Below are 18,118 nucleotides of genomic sequence, written 5' to 3' on the forward strand. Positions count from 1 at the left end.
GGGGCTCGCCTGGACGCGGGCGTGCGGGGCAGTGAGCGGGCGAGGCGGGCGCTGCGGCCCTCCCGGGATGGGCCGGCCCTGGCCTGGCGGGGCCGAGCCGGAGGCGAGGGCGGCACGCGGGCCAGGCCTGCCGGGCGGGCGGCCCGGGGGCTGAGGTAGAAGTGGGCGCGGAGGAAGGGGCCGAGCCAAGGCGGTGGGTGGAGCGGCGAGGGGGGCGGAGGCTGGGCCGCGGCGGGCGAGCGGAGCGGCGCGCCTGTCCGGGGCTCGGTGGCGGCGGCGGCGGCGGCGGCGGCTCTTGAGGAGGCTGAGGCGGCGGCGGCGGCGGCGGGCCGGACGAGCGCCCGGAGGTGGCGGACGAGGCGCCGGGGGCCCCCATGGGCGGGTGTGTGGGCGCCCAGCACGACTCCTCGGGCAGCCTCAACGAGAACTCGGAGGGCACCGGAGGTAGGTGAGCGCCAGGGGGCAGCCTCGGCCCCCCATTGTTCCCGGCCAGGCCCGGCCACCTGTCCCGGCCCCTGCGGGCCCGCGGGCCGCGCGGCCGGGGCCCCTGAGCCCCTTTGTCATCCCCTCCTCCACGTCACTCCCCGCGCTCCGCTTCCGGCCGCCCCGCCGGCCGCGGGGTCGCCCCTTGCCCCGCCGGCCCCTGAGGAAAGTCCTTCGCCCGCCGGGGATGTAGCCCTCGGCCTCTCGACCCCACCGCCTCGGCTCGGGAAACTCGGACCAGAAACTGCCTTTCTTGGCCACCTCACCCCCTCTCCAGCCCGTTTAATTATTCAGGAACAGGATGGCGGCGCTGGGGTTGCAGAAAAGCGAATTGATGGGGGGTTGGGGAGGGGAGCTTAATGCATTCCCTCCGACGGGCCCCGCCACATCTCTCCGCACCCTTCCTCGTTCGGCAGAGTTGGCTGGTCTCAGCTTTCCTGAGTTTCAGATGACAGCTGCCCTGGTTGGTTCCAATTTGGCCATTTAAACCTGCAAGTTTCTGGAGCTTGGCTGGGGAAGTCTCGAGTGGCCACACGCATTATTTTAAGGAGGGGTGGGGAAACCGTCCGCCCGAGGAAAACGTGGCTTCTTGCTACGGCTTGCGGGTGTTGGGCCAGTTTGCTGTCGGGGTGGGCTAGTTGAATTCCTATCCGCCTTACGTAAAGGAAAATATGTAGAGTAAAAGTACAAATGCAGGAGTCCGACTTAGCCCAGTGCTTTAAAAGTTTTCGAACACGGAACGCACTTCTAATTTATTGTAAATAGCAGCTGGCGGAGGAGAGCTTCTTAATTCAATCGGCATTGTAGTATAACAGTGTAACAATACAATTAATTCTACCTTTGCTTAAATGACCTTTGGCTGAGTCCGCTCTATAGCCTGTGTAGAGGGCAGAATGTTGTAGTTAAAGAAGAAACAGCTAGGAATAGCAAAGATGACAGTGCTGGTTCCGTTCCAACCTTCTGTTAGATGTCTCAGAATGTAAGACGTATTTATAAGTTCCTAAACTGAATCGTTTGGGGGGGGGGGTGGGGGATGAGAGGGTTTACAACTTTTTCTTTTACTAGCTTTTTGGACCAATTGCTCGCCCTGTCCCTGGAGCTCCATCTGTAAACTGTGTACACTAACATTTAGCTGATAAAGTTCCTGAATTACGTGATATTTTGCCATGCCACTTGATTAAAATCTGTGGGTTTCTTGTATGATTAAATCCTGGACGAATAGTTTGAGGGTTCATTGAAGTGTGTGGTGAAAATAAATTGTCCATGAAAACACTACTTAATAGTGCATTTCAAATCGTAGCGTTGTGTTTTGGTGGCACATTAACAGTGAGATCCCCAGTGAGGACGAAGCAGAAGATTAAAAGCGCATGATTTAAAGCAGCCCTGGGTTAAGGTCAAATTGGGGGTCAAAATGATTCTTCCTGCAATTGAAGTGATCATTAGTGGTACCAAAATACACTAGTATGTGCTATAAATAGTGGGTTTTTGTTTGTTTGTTTTAAGATTTTAAATTTGGGATGCCTCAGTGGCTCAGCTGGTTAGGCTTCTGACTCATGGTTTCATCTAGGGTCATGATCTCCGTTTGTGGGATCAAGCCCTGCATTGGGCCCTGCTCCTACAGCGTGGAGCCTGCTTGGAATTCTTTCTCCCCGCTCCCTTTCTGCCCCTACCCTCTTGCACTTTCTCTCTCTCAAAATAAATAAACTTAAAAAAAATTATTTTATTTTTTTTAAGTAATCTCTGCACCCCATGTGGGGCTCGAATTCACAACCCCGAGATCAAGAGTCACATGCTGTACTGACTGTGCCAGCCAGGCCACCCTGGTAGTGTTTAGTTTCAGTTAAATCTAATTTGTTTTACACTCATTTAAAAATTTTAATAAACATTTTTCTCTTCTTGGTAATGAATTTGAACCAATTGAAAATCTTTTGGTAATGTGACTTAGGACCAGCCAGGCATTATTAGCACGGGCCTTTAAAAGCATGAAGTCTTAGCTTTTGGTAATTTATTACCAGTAGTGTCTAGTTAGATAACCATAGTATTAGTTTCTTTGAGAACTGAGATCTCTGGACCTTAAGCTGCGCTATAACTTTCTAAAGTAAAATTTAGAAAAAAGGAACACCAACCACAAAACCTCTTTTTCTTCTGAAGAGAAAGTATGGGCCTCATGTAACCAGTGGAAGAAGGAGAGGAAGGGGCTGCGTGGGATAAAAGGATTGGTTTTGGAATTTAATTATAGAAGACTTTGTTCTTCATTATTGTCACAATAGTTAAGAGTTAATTGCGGTTTAAAGGAATTAGCTCAGGTGAGTGTTTTAAGTTAACACATTAAATAGTTTTTACTTATTATAGTAGGTTTTTGTTGAGAAGGGAAAGAGTATTTTTCCTAAGGGTGTTGGCACAGATCCTTTGCTTTTCAAACATAAATTGATGGTTTGTAGTTTTCACCTGGACATTTGTGTTATGAAAAATTCTTTTATCAACATGAAGTAAAATAGTCTTCTGATGCTTTTCATGACAGTTTTACATTCACATTGTTTTCAAGTCTCACCATTTTAGATTGGTTTGACCTTTTTTTTTTTTTTTTTTTTTTTTTTTAAAGAGTGTGTGAATTGGGGAGGGTAGAGGGAGGGAGAGAGAATCCTAAGTGGACTCCACACTGAGCACTCGATCTCACAACCTTGAGATCATAACCTGAGCTGAAATTAAGAGTCAGACGTTCAACCGACTGAGCCACATAGGTGCCCCTAGATTGGTTTGACTCTTGAATATCAGGTAACCTTAGTAAAAAATGACTGTTTTAAAAACCTTTTTGGCCATTTGAGATACTGTACTTTCTCTTTCCCTCTGGATCTAAGTCACTTGTGCATGCAAGTAATTGCATATAGGAAAAAAACTTGCTTACTAAGGGATGTACTTTGAAGGAATTTGAGAAATTTTTGCAAAAGACTGTAGAATATGGAAATTGCTTAATCCACATTATAAGATTTGTGTTATATGTTATTTTGGAATCATTTGTAGTATCTTCCTCTGGCATATCTTGCCTAGAATTCAGTTTCTGAGTTTCAGCTAGTTTGACCATTTTTTAAAAGCCTAATTTTCATCAAGACAAGTATAGTATATACATTATACAAGATTATTTAGCAATTCACTTCAGGCTTCCATGTTCCTAGAACATTTTTTAGACAGCATGTTCTGTATAGTTGTCTGCCTTAGTATGATGTGACATTGTGATGCTGGGGTTGGAACTCAGGACCTCTAGACAAGGCTTTATGTAGTCCATGGCATTGGCTAAGGAATGAAATCTCATGATTTTTAAAAATAAGTATGTGGGGAAAAAACAGTAAAGTGAAATTAGTTGAAGACAGCCAACTATTATTTTGTTCACCTCTTTAATGAACTTGATGTGGAAAGTGGGTTCTCACTTTCTGGGTGTATCTTTTGTTTTGCATAGTCAGTGATATCCCAAGGGGACTAACCCTCTGTGGTCACAAGTTTCCAGGTTTACAGCAGGATAACTGACTGCTGGCCATTCATTTCTTTATTTCATAATGTCTTGAGAATATCATGGAATTCTTTTGGGTATCCATTTATAGCAGCCTTACAGACACCTACTTGAGTAACAGTGGTTTTTGAATAATAACTACCATTTATCCAGTATTTATTATGTAACAGATGTTGTGCTCAGTGATTTGGTTTTCTCATTTAGTCTTCAATAACTCTGGAAGGTGGATAATATTTCTATTTTATGGATGGATTGAACCTGAGAGAAATTAAGTTGCTTAACATTGCATTGTTTATAAATGGCAGGCAGAACTTGAACTCAGTGCTGTGATAAAAAATGCTAGTTTCTCTTTTTTTCTAGTTTCATTTTTAAATTTGTGACAAAATACATATAAAATTTGCCATTTTAACCATTTTTAAGTGTACAATTTAGTGGCATTAATTACATTCACCATCCCCATGTGTAACCATCCCCCCATAGTTTTAGAAACTATGTATTTCTAATATTTTTCATCTCTTCAAACAGAAACTCTAGATCATTAAGGAGTATTTCTTCTCCCCTCTCCCAACCTGTTAACTTCTAAATCTAAGTTTTTTCTCTGTGAATTTACCAAGTCTAGATATTTCACATAAGTAGAATCATACAGTATTTGTCCTTTTCTTTCTGATATATTTCACTTTGCATAATGTCTTCAGGTTAATCCTGTGGTAGCAAGTATCAGTACCTCATCCTTTTTATGGCTCAATAATACTCCATTGTATGTATATACCACATTTTGTTTATCCATTCTTCTACACAGACATTTGGGCTGTGTCCACTTTTTGGCTATTGTGAATAACGTGGCTATGAACTTTGGTGTACAAAGAGCTGTTTGAGTCCCTGTTTTTGGTTCTTTTGGATATAATATACCTAGGTGTGGAGTTGCTAGGTTAAATGGTTTACTTTTTTGAGGAACTGCCAAACTTTACCACAGTGGCTGCATCATTTTTCATTCCTACCAGCAACATACAAGGGTTTCAGTTTCTCCATATCTTCATCAACACTTGTTATTTCCCACTTTTAAAATTAATAGCCCTTGTAGTGGGTATCTCACTGTGGTTTTGGTTTGCATTTCCCTAATGACTAGTGATGTTGAGCATCTTTTAATTAAAGTGCTTCTTGGACATTTGTTTATCTTCTTTGGAGAAATGTCTGTTTAAGTCCTTTCCCTGTTTTTTAATTGGGTTGTTTTGGGGTTTTTTGTTGTTGTGTTGTGGGAGGCCTTTATATATTCTGTATATAAACTCTTATCAGATACATGATTGGAAGATATTTTCTCCCATCTTTTCACTTTTTTTTTTGTTTTTAAGATTTTATTTTTAAGTAATCTCTGTACCCAAGGTGGGGCTTGAACTTACAACCCTGAGGTCAAGAATCACATGCTCTACCAACTGAGCTAGCCAGGTGCCCCATCTTTACTCTCTCTTGGTAGTGTCCTTTGATGCATAAAAGTTTTTAACTTTAATGAAGTCAAATTTATTTTTTCTTTTGTTGCCTGGGTTTCTGGTTTTTGTTTTAAATGTATATTTAACTAATCCTTCACTGATGGAGAAAGAATAAATCTTTAACCAGTAATTCATAAGTCTAACTTAACTAACATTTGCTTTCTTAACTATGAATAGAAAACTATTTGAAGTTTATTTTCTGTCTTATGTGGTGAAAAGGTTGATTAGTAGTGAAATGGTTTTTAAAAAGTTGACAAAAGTAATCTATAAACCTACTTCAACTTCTTAATCAAGAGATGATTGTTACATTTTCCGTAGAAGCATTTCACAATCAAAAGGCATTGAAAACCCACAATATGCCCAACATTGGGTTGGTTGCTGTTGTTCCAAAAAAGGAATCATGATCTTATTTCTTGAGTATGTCAGAATCCTTTTTTAGGAAAGCATAATAAAATATGCACACATGAAACAACTGTAAAACACTGGTAAACAGATAAATATACTATAGGATAAACTGCGCAAGTGCTGAGGGAATAAAAGAAAATAGTGATCTGAGCTGCTCAAAGGTGGTCCCGCTACCAGCAGTTTTGCTATAACCTGGGAGTATGTTAGAAGTGCAAAATCTCAGGCCCGCCCCCAAACCTAGTAAATCAGAATCTTCATTGTAACTAGATTCTCAAATGGTTCCTCTGCATATTGAAGTTTGAGAAGCACTGTACAGGATTGCTTACAGTGGGAAGAGATTAGAGCAAGGAACCCATTAGGAAAAAAATGGCATGAATTGGGACTATATTGGATAAAGGGGTATAGAAAAGAAAGTAAAATACAGACAGTCCCTGACTTATGATGGCTCAATTTAGGATTTTTCAATTTTACAATTTTACAGTGGTGCAACGTGATACATACACATTCAGTAGAAACCATACTTGAGAGTTTGAATTTGGTTTTTTTTCCATGGCTGATGATAAGTGATATGATACTCTCTCGAGATGCTGGGCAGAGGCAGCAACCTGCAGCTCCCAGTCAGCCATGTGGTCAGGATCATGACGGTAAGCAACGGATACTCTTACCATTTTGTTTCTCACCTTCAGTATAGTGACAAATTATGTGGTATTAGGCTTTGTGTTAGATGATTTTGCCCAACTGTGGGCTAATGTAAGTGTTCTGAGCACATTTAAGGTAGGCTAGGCTAAACTATGATGTTCTGTAGGTTAGTTGTATTAAATGCATTTTCAATTTATGATGATTTCAATTTACGATAGGTTTATTGGAACGTAACCTCGTCCTAAGTCAGGGAAGATCTGTAAACCCATGTTTGTGAATCTGGGTGACCAGGAATATTGAGGTGGCTTGGCAGGTTTTGGGGAATAAGAAAGAGCTATCCGGGGCAAGCTATAATTTGCCTTTCAGTATGCCAAGGTTTAGTTGACACAAGAATTTTTAAGTTGGGACATCATGTAGGGTGGTGCAGATGTTTAGATATGGAACTCTTATTCAGGATTAGGAATGTGGATTTTGGAGTCTTTGGGGGAGGTTGACTGAAGGTGTAAAAGTAAATGACTGCTATAAGTAAGTGAAAAGAAGAAGAAAGTACTAAGAACTGAGTCATGAAAATTTCACAGAAGATGGACCTGACCATTCTTACAATTCCAGAAAATAATTTATTTTGTTAACTTCTCATTCTAGTGTGGTGTTTGCAGAAATTCTACCTGTAGTGTGTTACTCACATCCAGACTCAAGGTAGACTTCTTGGGCATCCAGCCCCAGAATATACCAGTAGGCCTTTTGAGGTTGATATACTTCAGAACAAACACATTTCTCTACAAAACACTGGTTTCTTTCTTCACCAAGAATATCATTCATATCTCTATCTTATGTATTTTCAATGTTCCATATATTCTACACATCATCTAATTAGTTTGCTGATTGAATTTTCTTATGCTTCTACTCTTAGGACTGGGTCTATAATTAAAAATGAAGTAGAACTGAGCATGAGGAGGGCTGATGATTAGGCTGCCCTTCTCCTTAGTGTGACAGTTGAAGTAAAAATTTTTCCTATTTTCTGGGCTGGTAGCTCTGTGGCTTTATGAGTAGGATGCATAAAATTTTATGCCAGTTGGAGAAAGACATACTACAAAATAGGAGGCATTTACTTGGTATAAAGCAGAGGGTGCTTGATTTTACCAGAATGAGTATAGCTGTGGGGGAAGACCGAAAGGAAAATAGACAGCAAGAAGGTGTGTGTCGGAAATCCAGGGGAACTCTGGGTAGGAAGGCTGTAGGTATGAGAACAAAATTTAGGTCGGGGACGCTACGGTTGGAAAATACTGAGATGTGGGGAAAGCTGAATCCTCTCTGGAAAGAGATTTAAGCACTCAAGTTTTTATTAAAAATAGACCTGGGATATTATATCCCTGGCTAGTCCAATTTTGTTTTCAGTTTTCTAGCAAATAAAAGGTTGACATTTTTTCCCAGTCAAGATTATCTTGGACTTTATGTTGGAATGGCATTTTTAAAGATTCTTGCTATGGATAGTAAATGGCCTGGGTTTTTTTCATCTCTGATTTTATTTAGGAATCAGTTGCTAGGGGGCGCCTGGGTGGCTCAGTTGGTTAAGTGTCTGACTTGGGCTCACGTCATGATCTCACAGTTTGTGGGTTCAAGCTCCACATCGGGCTCTGTGCTGACAGCTCAGAGCCTAGAGCCTGCTTCGATTCTGTGTCTCCCTCTCTCTGCCTCTCGCCTGCTCACACTCTGTCTCTCTCTCTCAAAAATAAACATTAAAAAAAAAATCAGTTGCTAGTGCTATATACTATGGGTAGAATCTTTATGCCATTAGAAATGATAAGAATCTTCATTCTGATTTTTGATGATCCTAGTCTGTAACACCTCTCTTTAAAAAAATTTTTTTTAATGTTTTATTTATTTTTAAGACAGAGAGAGACAGAGCATGAGTGGGGATGGGGCAGAGAGAGAGGGAGACACAGAATCTGAAGTAGGCTCCAGGCTCCGAGCTGTCAGCACAGAGCCCGATGCGGGGCTGGAACTCACGAACTGCGAGATAATGATCTGAGCCGAAGTCAGATGCTCAACCAACTGAGCCACCTGGGTGCCCCTGTAACACCTCTCTTATGGAGAAATTTTAATAGATGGATTTTACTTTTTTTTTTTTTAAGATTTTATTTTTTAAGTAATCTGTACACCCAACATGGGGCTTGAACTCACAACCCGTAGATCAAGAGTTGCATGCTTTTCCAACTGAGCCAGCCAGGAGCCCCTATGTTTTTGTTTAAACATTTTTGTTTTAGTTTATTATTTATTTTGAGAGAGTGAAAGAGCACAAGCAAATGCAATGGGGGGAGGGGGAGAGAGAGAGAGAGGGAGAGAGAGTGTGAGTGTCTCAAGCAGTCAACATGCTGTCAGCCCACAACCGTGGGATCATGACCTGAGCCGAAATCAAGAGTCGGACGCTCAACTCACTGAGCCATTCAGGCGCCCCTATTTTAAAATCTGATTTTCTTACTGCAAATGCAGAGCTTTGGCAGCACCTGCTAGTGGTACTATACTCAGGTGAGTCTTCTAATAGGAATGATTATTGAGTGTTACTCTCTTGTAGTGAGGAACTTTTGCCATTGTGTTTATGAATTAGTTATCTCTTGTGGCTTTTGACCAAGACACATTCTTCTCTTGTTGCAGGAAAGCATTAGATTGATTTCGTTAAACAACATAATCATATTAATTGGGCATGATGATCAATTTGCTGATTTAGTGATTCTCTCATTTTTCCTTACTGCAGACCACCTGAATGGTTTATCTTCATTTGGTGGACCATTGCACCTGATTCTTCCCGCCGCCCCTCACCATCCCTACCCAGCTTTCTGCTTCTGCTTATCGGGCATACTAGGCTACCAGCAAGCTCCTCATGATTCACTGGTAGTTCAAGGACCATAGGTTGAGACTTTACTAACGCGTATGTACTTAAAGATGCATGTGTGTTGGCCGAGAACAATCAGCATGTATTCGCCTTGCATCAGCCACTTTTGACTTGCAGTCAGCAACAATCAAGTTTGTTTTTGAATATATCCCATATATTGAGCTGAGAGGTTAAATATTGCTGAGTATGCATTGAGTGTTGTAATGCCGTTTTTTGCGTGTTTGCAGTAAAACTTTTAGGCGTTTCCATTATTGCTGTTTTCAGAAATGGAATTTCTGTTCAAGTTAGATGTCTAAACAAAAACATCCTAATGTGTGAAAGTCATTTTAAGTGAATATTACTTGAGTGTGAGTGAGGTCTTGATATATCAAGACTTGACTAAATAATGAAGTAGTGACTTTTGGACTTTTCTCATGAAGTCCTCAAAACCCTTCAGATAATGTTTTGCATGTATTATGATTGGCTTATAGGTATGAGCTAGGGCAGGCCTCTTTGCATCAGTTCAGATCATTTCCGTGCTTGTGGACTATGTGACAAGAGTATCAAAGGGGCAGAATAACAGATGGTCCAGATCACTTGGTTATGCTTCATGATAAACTATCACTTTCAACTCAGGGTAAACATCTTATTTTTTTAAACTGGAACTTTTAAAAATAGCCAGCCTCCATTATTTCTAACTGCCAGTGCTTATAGCTAACCATATAAATAAGGCCTGCTCTCTGATATCAAGTAGACTATGGTTGAGTAGAGGAATCATACATTTAATTAGGAAAAGTTTTAAAAACCTCTACAGTGGGGCTCCTGGGTGGCTCAGTCAGTTAAGCATCCGACTTCCGCTCGGGTCATGATCTCACAGCTTGGGAGTTTGAGCCCTGCGTGGGGCTCTGTGCTGACGGATCAGACCTGGAGCCCACTTTGGATTCTGTGTCTCCTTCTCTCTCTGTCCCTCCCCTGCACATTCTCGGTTTCTCTCTCCTTTATTTTTTTTCCCCCCGCCCCATCTGCCCTTCCCTCTTTTTTCTTTTCTTTTTTTCGTTCTCCTTTAAAAATAAACATTAAAAAAAATTTTTTTAAAGCCTCTACAGCAATGGAAAAAGTATTATGGAAGTTCAGAGAATAGTGGGGAGCAGGGTCAGAAAGCTTCACTGAAGAGGAGATATAAGTAGTTGGTCTTGAAAGAGGAGTAGATGGAGACAAAGTAGAAGGCAGAGGAAATTATTTGTATAGCAATATGAGAAAACCTGGCATTTTGGCGGACTGGCAAGAAGCTTGTGGAGGGGTAGGTGAAATATGAAGTTATTAAGGTATGTTGCCAGATTTTAGGAAGGCACAGTTGCCACAATTAATAGACCAGTTGCGAGACAATATATAGGTGATGGTATTTAAGTGGATTTTTTGTGTGCTAATTCCCATTTAATGCTGCATTCTGAGGTTATTTGATACAAAATTCTGATGTAGCAAGGTGTTACAATCTTTAGCATATTTTTATTCTTTTGTAATTTTAATCATATTGTCACATATTAAAGATCAGAAATGTGTTTCACTTTTTTGCATGCACATGGGGTGCCTGGCTCACCCACTCAGAATAGTGTGCGGCTCTTGATCTTGAGGTCGTGAGTTCCAGCCCCACGCTGGGTGTAGAGATTATTAATAAATAAACTTAAAAAAAACCACCTTTTTTATATGTACGTGTATGTATATGTTTGTCCCACATCAGTTTTTGTCTATGGTCCTAGGTTTCTGGCACATGGAAAGAGTTTGCACAAAGATTCTGCAGACGTGCCTGAGTTTTAATCTCTTGAAAACGTCTGCATTATCTGTGGTGCTTTGGGCTCCGTTTCTTACATTGTTGAAAGAAGAGAATGGATTAGATCATCTTTGTCAAGATTATATCTTAATTCTTTTTTAAAATATTTTTAATGACAGTTTTCAAGCATATTGAAAAAATTAATATAATAAACATTTGAATATCCGTCACTTAGATTAAACAGTGTGTGTGTGTGTGTGTGTGTGTGTGTGTGTGTATTTGCTTAACTGAGAGTATAGACATCATGACACTTCAACATGTAAATACCATTATCACTCCTAAGAAGATTATTCCCTAAGATCAAGTCCATAATCACAGTCCACCAATTGTCCCAAAATGCCTTTTATAGCTATTTTTTTCAAATTAAGATCTATTCAGCATTGAGACATTGCATTTGTTTTTGTATTTAATTTTTTAAAATCTAGAACAGCTTCTCCCCTTTTCCCTATGACATTGATTTTTTGAAGAGTATTATAGAATGTATCACATTCTGGGTTTGTCTGTCATTTAGTGTATTTCTCTAGCCTCTGTATTTTCTTTAAACTGAAAATTTGGTAGATCTAATACTAACAGAATGTGATTATTTCCTAGGCTATACTGGATCCAAAATCCAAACTTTTCCCAGTTCTTTTCTCCTAACTTCCAACACTGGGATAATCTTTGATTACTGAATAAATCTGAACCTTGTTTTCATTTTCCTACCCAGAAACAAGCTTAAGATCTGTCAGTCTGCAAGTCTACAGTACCCTATTATTAACTATAGTCACTGTGCTGTACATTATTAGATTCTCAGAGTTTATTCTTTTTATAACTGAAAGTTTGTACCCTTTGTATCTACATTTCTTTCTTTCAGAGTGTGAGTGGGGGAGGGCAGAGAGAGGGGGGGAGACAGAATCCGAAGCAGGCTGCAGGCTCTGAGCTGTCAGCACAGAGCCTGATGCAGGGCTCAAATGCGCAAACTGTGAGATCATGACCTGAGCTGAAGTCAGCCATTTAACCGACTGAGGCACCCAGGCTCCCCTCCTTTCTCTCATTTTTATAAAAAGGTTCTATCATGTTTTTTTTTTTAATTTTTTTTTAATGTTTATTTATATCAGAGAGAGAAAGAGAGCACAAGTGGCAGAGGGGCAGAGAGAGATGGAGACACAGAATGTGAAGCAGGCTCCAGGCTGTCAGCACAGAGCCGGACATGGGGCTCAAACTCACAAGCCGTGAGATCATGACCTAAGCTGAGGTCGGATGCTTAACGGACTAAGTAAGCCACCCAGGTGCCCCTATCATGGTTATTTTTTGACATTACTTATCTTCTCGGGATGTAAGCTGCGTTGGCCTGGTACAGACTTCATAATACTTGAGGTTTCATAATACCTTAGACTCAGTTAGCTGTTGCATGACATACGTTTTTGACTTTATAATGGTGTTAGGGAGAAAGTAAAAGTCCACTAATAGAAGACTTATTTAATTCTAGAACAAGAGCTCTTTGTTAACTAGAACCATATAGTGTAATGAAAAGTTCCAGTTCCATCTCTGTCTCTCTATATCTAGTATGACCTAAAGTCACTTGACTTCCCCATTTCTTGTTTTTCTCTTATCTATAAAATGAGTATGTTTGTTGGATGAGATCAGTATACTCAAACTTTTTTAACAGTTGAATCTCCTTTTTTTAGGTATACCTTACATTGAATACTAAAGTATCAGCCTCAGCATTTCATTTTCTTTTATTTTGATTGTACAGTCACTAAAAAAAATTAGAGTCTCATAAAGTTCTATAGGTTTTTTTTTGAAGTTTGAATCACTATCAACTGTACTCAAAACTTCAACATTATGTCTTCCAGTATTGTGACTTACGTTATCTTTTCATTAAGCATTGTTGAGTTACTTTTTGCCATGAGAGAATATGCTGAGCAGGTATATCTAAACTTGCTGTGACATTTAATGGGGCCCAGACCTGCATAGTGCCATATTAGTGTGTTCACTGGTACATTGTTACATGAGTGGACATGTGTGTGCCTGTATTAACGAAAGGCACCGTGCAGAGCTCTTGATTTCCCAATCAATGACCCATTTCAAGAAGTTCCCTAAGTTTCATATGTGCATAGAGAAAGTAAGAGAAGCTTTATTCCAATGTCACCATGATTAGTTTCATGATGAACATGTTTCATGATGGTCTGTATGTTTGAAATTTAACATTTGATGTGTGGGGTCTTGTTATTATGATTCTTAAAAAGTAACATATTTTACATATAATTTGAATCATGTTTGTAGAACTCTGAAGCAACTGTTTTGTTTCCTTGAGTTCTTTGGAACCAGTTTTTAAAATTAGTTGATTAGATCCTAGGAAAAATCTTTAACACATAATTTCAGTCGGTTTTTCTCTATTCTCAGGATAGGCATACTGTTGTGGGCATTGTATTAGATATCTGTGGTTTCATAGAATTACTGAAAAAGTACTATATGAATTAAGTATAAAACTTTAAGAGCAAACAAAAGAAAGGTAACACATTAAAAATAGCGAAGATGCGGGGGCCTGGTTGGCTTAGTCAGTAGAGCATGCAACTCTTGATCTTGGGGTTGTGCGTTTGATCTTGGGGTCATGAGTTCAAATCCCACGTTGGGAATAGAGCTTACTTAAAAAAGAGATAGTGAAGGGAATCAGTGCGGTGGTAACTTGTGCCTATATCACTAATTGCAGTCTGGTTTTAGATCTGGAAGTTTGTTTACTGCCTGCATTTGACTTGCCTTTGCCAGGAATTAAAAGGGTAGTAACAAGCCCACAGGTGGTCTCTTTCTTCTGGAGCAACTTTTGGCTTCATAATGTACTCTGTAAGTGAAGCTGTTTCATTATTTAAGACATGAACTTTACCTCTCAGCCCATTTGAAGCTTGGCACTATTAGGCCTACTCTTCTCTCTGTCTGACACAGCTTCACTTTTCTCCTTTCTCTCTTGGGTATCAAATATTTCAGCTCTTTGTCTACAATTCAGGCATGCTTGTATTATGTTTAAACTTTGGAGTTTCAGGGGTGTCTGGGTGGATTAGTCGGTTAAGTGTCTGACTGTTGATTTTGGCTCAGGTCATGATCTCATGGATCCGTAGGATCAAGCCCTGTGTCAGGCTCTGTGCTGGCAGTGCAGAGCCTGCTTGGGATTCTCTCTCTCCCACTCTGCCCCTCCCCCCCCTTTCAAAATAAATACATAAACATTAAAAAAAAGAAAACTTTGGAAGTTCAGGCAGGAAGTGCTTAATGGAAATGGGGTTGATAAATGAGATCTTGTGTTTGAAAGATTTGACTGTGGCTTATGAAGGAAGAACCAGAATGAGATGATGCTGAGAGGGACCTCGTAGGTGAGGTCTGATGTCTGTCATATATGTTAGTCAGACTTTGCTTATAAAGAGTGGACTATATTGAGATAAAACAAAAAAGGAATGTCAGTGAAAGAAAGATCTTCGCATCTAGTGAGCAAGGCTTGGATTTTCTTTCCTTTTCAAGGCCTTTGACCTTTTCACTTAGTATTTATTTACATAGTAAATATTTGCTATGAAATGCTTTTTTATTAAGTTCTTAAAAATAGCCTGGCCCTTCCTCATTTTTTTAATTGCTTTTAGAAATTATTTGTTTACTTGTTTATTTCTTACTTGCCTCACAATATTATAAGCTCTGAAACAATAAATGGATAATTGTGACTGTTTTATCACTTGGAGAATGAAAAGTGTACTACTTGGCTTTAGTTATTTAATTTGATTTTTGGATGAAATTATTTTATTACTAGTTCCTTAGTTGTATGAAAGCCCATTGTCTTATAGAGACTCCTCACCATAATTAACTCTGGGATAAATACTTATTTGCCCAACTGAAGGAGGCAGTGATCTAATTTGCTTGTTAAGGTCTCCCTGCTTGTTTTGTGTGTATTTTTGTTATTTTCTCCTGTCATCCTTAGCAAACCTAGTGATGATTTGAATTGCTTTGCATATGAAAAGAGTTAATTATATTTATAGCCCACCCAGCCCAGTAGAATTGTTAGGCTGCCCTTGAGCTGAATTTGTGTTTACATTGAATGTAGCAGAAATCTAGTTTTCACATATAGCCTATAAAGTATTCTATTAACAGGGAATAATAAAGACACTCTTTATGAATTTTCTGAATGTAGGGGTTTTTGTTTGTTCATTCGGTGGGTTTTTTTCAGCAGACATTTTAGGGGATGTTAGAGGAGGGCAAAGTCTGAGGACAAGTTGTAGGATGAAACTGATCTTTGAAGTATTTTACTAAACACAAATTTCACTTTGGGGGTCTAACCCACACTCCTCCATGTAAAAAGTATAAGGAGCTTTGTGTTTGGGAGGAAATTAGTTACACAAATACAATATTATAACATGTAGCTCTTTAACGCATGCCTTGTGTTATGAGCTATTTAGTAATGCAAATATATTTCGCACTTTTCATCCTGTTTTTACATATCAAAATCTCCCTGTTATTTGCACAGCAAACACATTGAGTATACCAATATGACAAACTGAGCGTACATACTGTTTCAACAGGGCCTACCACAGTGGCTTGTAAGTAACATATACATAAGAAATACTTGTTGAATGAGAGCTTGAAGTAATTCAGAGTAATGGCTTTTCGATTGTTTAAGGTTCACAAGTTTAATTAATATGTGAGAAGAGCCATAATTGCAATACATAATCTTTTCCTTTGTTGTAGTTTTCGGTTTAAAAATAAATCTTCACATTTTCTTGATTCTTACAAGGACCCTTTGACTTTAAGGAAAGATGATGTTAATATCGCTGGTTCACAGGGGAGGAAATTGAAGCACAGAGATGTTTCGAATAAGGAATAAAACGAGTATCCCAAACTGTAAGCTCCATTTTCTGTTTTCTAACTCCATATCCTCTCCACAGATGGTGAGGGGTTTGGGTGGACTTTTCTTTCCTTGCTGCAGAAGTGTGTGCATTTTTCCTTTGGGGCAATAAGCATAGTTGAAGTTAATGGAATGTGTTTCTTAAGGACTCTCATGTTCACTCTTGTATTCAAAATGGAGATGACAGCAGTAAAAAATGAGGTAGATAGTTGCCTTTGATCTTAGTCAATAAATTATCTTGCTTTTCACAAGATAGAAAATTTGAGCTAAGATGTTAGTTATCTAAAACTGGTGAAATGGAAAAAAGTGTTAGTCTTGTTCATCTTTTGTGCCCTTTTACTTGCTTATCTTTTGCACTTTTACCTCTGCCTCCTAACCTAGATTGAATGTTTTCAGCTTAAAACTCAGTTTACTCAGACTTGACCTTGAACTTCGCAGTTGAGCTGTGTGGGGGAACAAGTTTTCTTGAGTTTCTTAAAGTACAAGAAAAGAAGGATTTGTCTAATCTGAAGAAAGCTTAATAAAGTTTTTCTAGGCCTGTCCTCTGAAATTACCCTTAGTATAGAAGTATTAGAAAATCGGTCTCAGATCCTAAAGTAGTGATCACTCCAAGGGGTGAGTTGAAGGAGGTTACATGAAAGTTCTTTCTAATTGGTATATCCAGCAGTTAAAGGATGGGGATTGGAACCCAGAAGTGAATTAGTGTTTGTACTTAAAATGTCAGCATATGAATCATTGGAACTACCTTCTAGTTTTATAGCTGAGAAAAGGAACAGAGACCATCCATCTCCTGAATATGTCTTGCTCTGAAGGAGGAGGTGAAAACTATGTTGGTCCCATAATGTAGTTTCATTATAGTAGCTTGTGCTTTTTCTGGCAGTCCTCAATACATTTCTGCCTTGAACTTCAGTTACCCTGAATATAAGAATTTTACCTTGACGATTAAAAAGACTTTGGACCTTTAATCATTGATGTATTGCCAAAAATTAACAGATGGGACCTATTGAACACACCCTTCTGTGAATTTGGCTTTTGCTTCTCTGAGTTTGTGATGGTTGCATCATGTTGTGGGTAGCTGTGTCTTCCTAAATGACTCAGAGTAGTTTATAAAGTCTTATAATTTTGAAGTGAAAAATTGAGATGTGTGCTACTACATATAAATAAGACATAATGAAAAGGAACTTGAGAAACAATAAAATGATACCTAGTACTCTGGAATGAACATTGAATAAGACACTTCAGCCTGTAACAAGAGCTCTGAGAATGGGGAGAGTTGCTTATCTGTTATTGAATGAAATGTAATATACCCTTGGAAGCAAGAAGGAGAGTATCTTTTTGCACTGGATCTGTCATGGGGTTGAAAATAGGTTCTTGGCTTGTATTTTTATTTTCTATATACCAACACTAAATATACTGACTAGAAATTATAATGTAACTGCCTAGGACAAACAAATGACTGAAAAACATTTAACTTTTTTTTCTGGAACAATTGATCCTTAAGCATTTTAAGAAGGGAATAATAAACAGGGACAGAACTACATTTGAATGGTAAAGGTTGGTTTTTCAGTTTAGAATAAGGATGAATACTAAAAGCCTAAATATGAAAAGTGTGAGAAGTTCCACATTCATTTATTAAAAAAAATTTTTTTTAATGTTTATTCATTTTTGAGATAGAGACAGAGTGTGAGTGGGGGAGGAGCAGAAAGAGAGAGACACAGAATCTGAAGCAGGCTCCAGGCTCCAAGCTGTCAGCACAGAGCCTGATGCAGGGCCTGAACTCACGAACCGTGAGATCATTCATGACCTGAGCTGAAGTCGGATGCTCAACCGACTGAGTCACCCAGGCACCCCAAACTTCCACCGTTTATTTTATTATTTTCTTATTATTTTTTTAATGTTTTTATTTATTTTTGAAGGAGAGAGAGAGAGACAGAGCATGAGCAGGGAAGGAGCAGAGAGACAGGGAGACACAGAATTCAAAACAGGCTCCAGGCTCTAAGCTGTCAGCACAGAGCCTCATGCGGGGCTTGAACTCACAAACTGTGAG

At 39.5% G+C, this 18,118-nt stretch overlaps 1 protein-coding gene across 2 annotated transcripts in view; it reads left to right on the forward strand.

The window, feature by feature from the left end:
• The first annotated feature begins 277 nt into the window (after positions 1-277).
• UBTD2 (ubiquitin domain containing 2) overlaps positions 278-18,118 on the forward strand; it is a 62,576-nt gene continuing 44,735 nt past the window's right edge. Inside the window, exon 1 of one of the 2 annotated variants that reach the window (XM_042992321.1) lies at positions 278-444. In XM_042992321.1, coding sequence (XP_042848255.1) covers positions 375-444 — 70 coding nt within the window. In that variant the 5' untranslated portion in view covers positions 278-374. Of the gene's footprint in view, positions 445-15,896; positions 16,068-18,118 lie in introns of those variants that run through there. The other variant, XM_042992330.1, reaches the window with a different exon arrangement.

Source organism: Panthera tigris, chromosome A1 (genome assembly GCF_018350195.1).
Source record: "Panthera tigris isolate Pti1 chromosome A1, P.tigris_Pti1_mat1.1, whole genome shotgun sequence".
In the NCBI taxonomy this organism is placed as follows: Eukaryota; Metazoa; Chordata; class Mammalia; order Carnivora; family Felidae; genus Panthera; species Panthera tigris.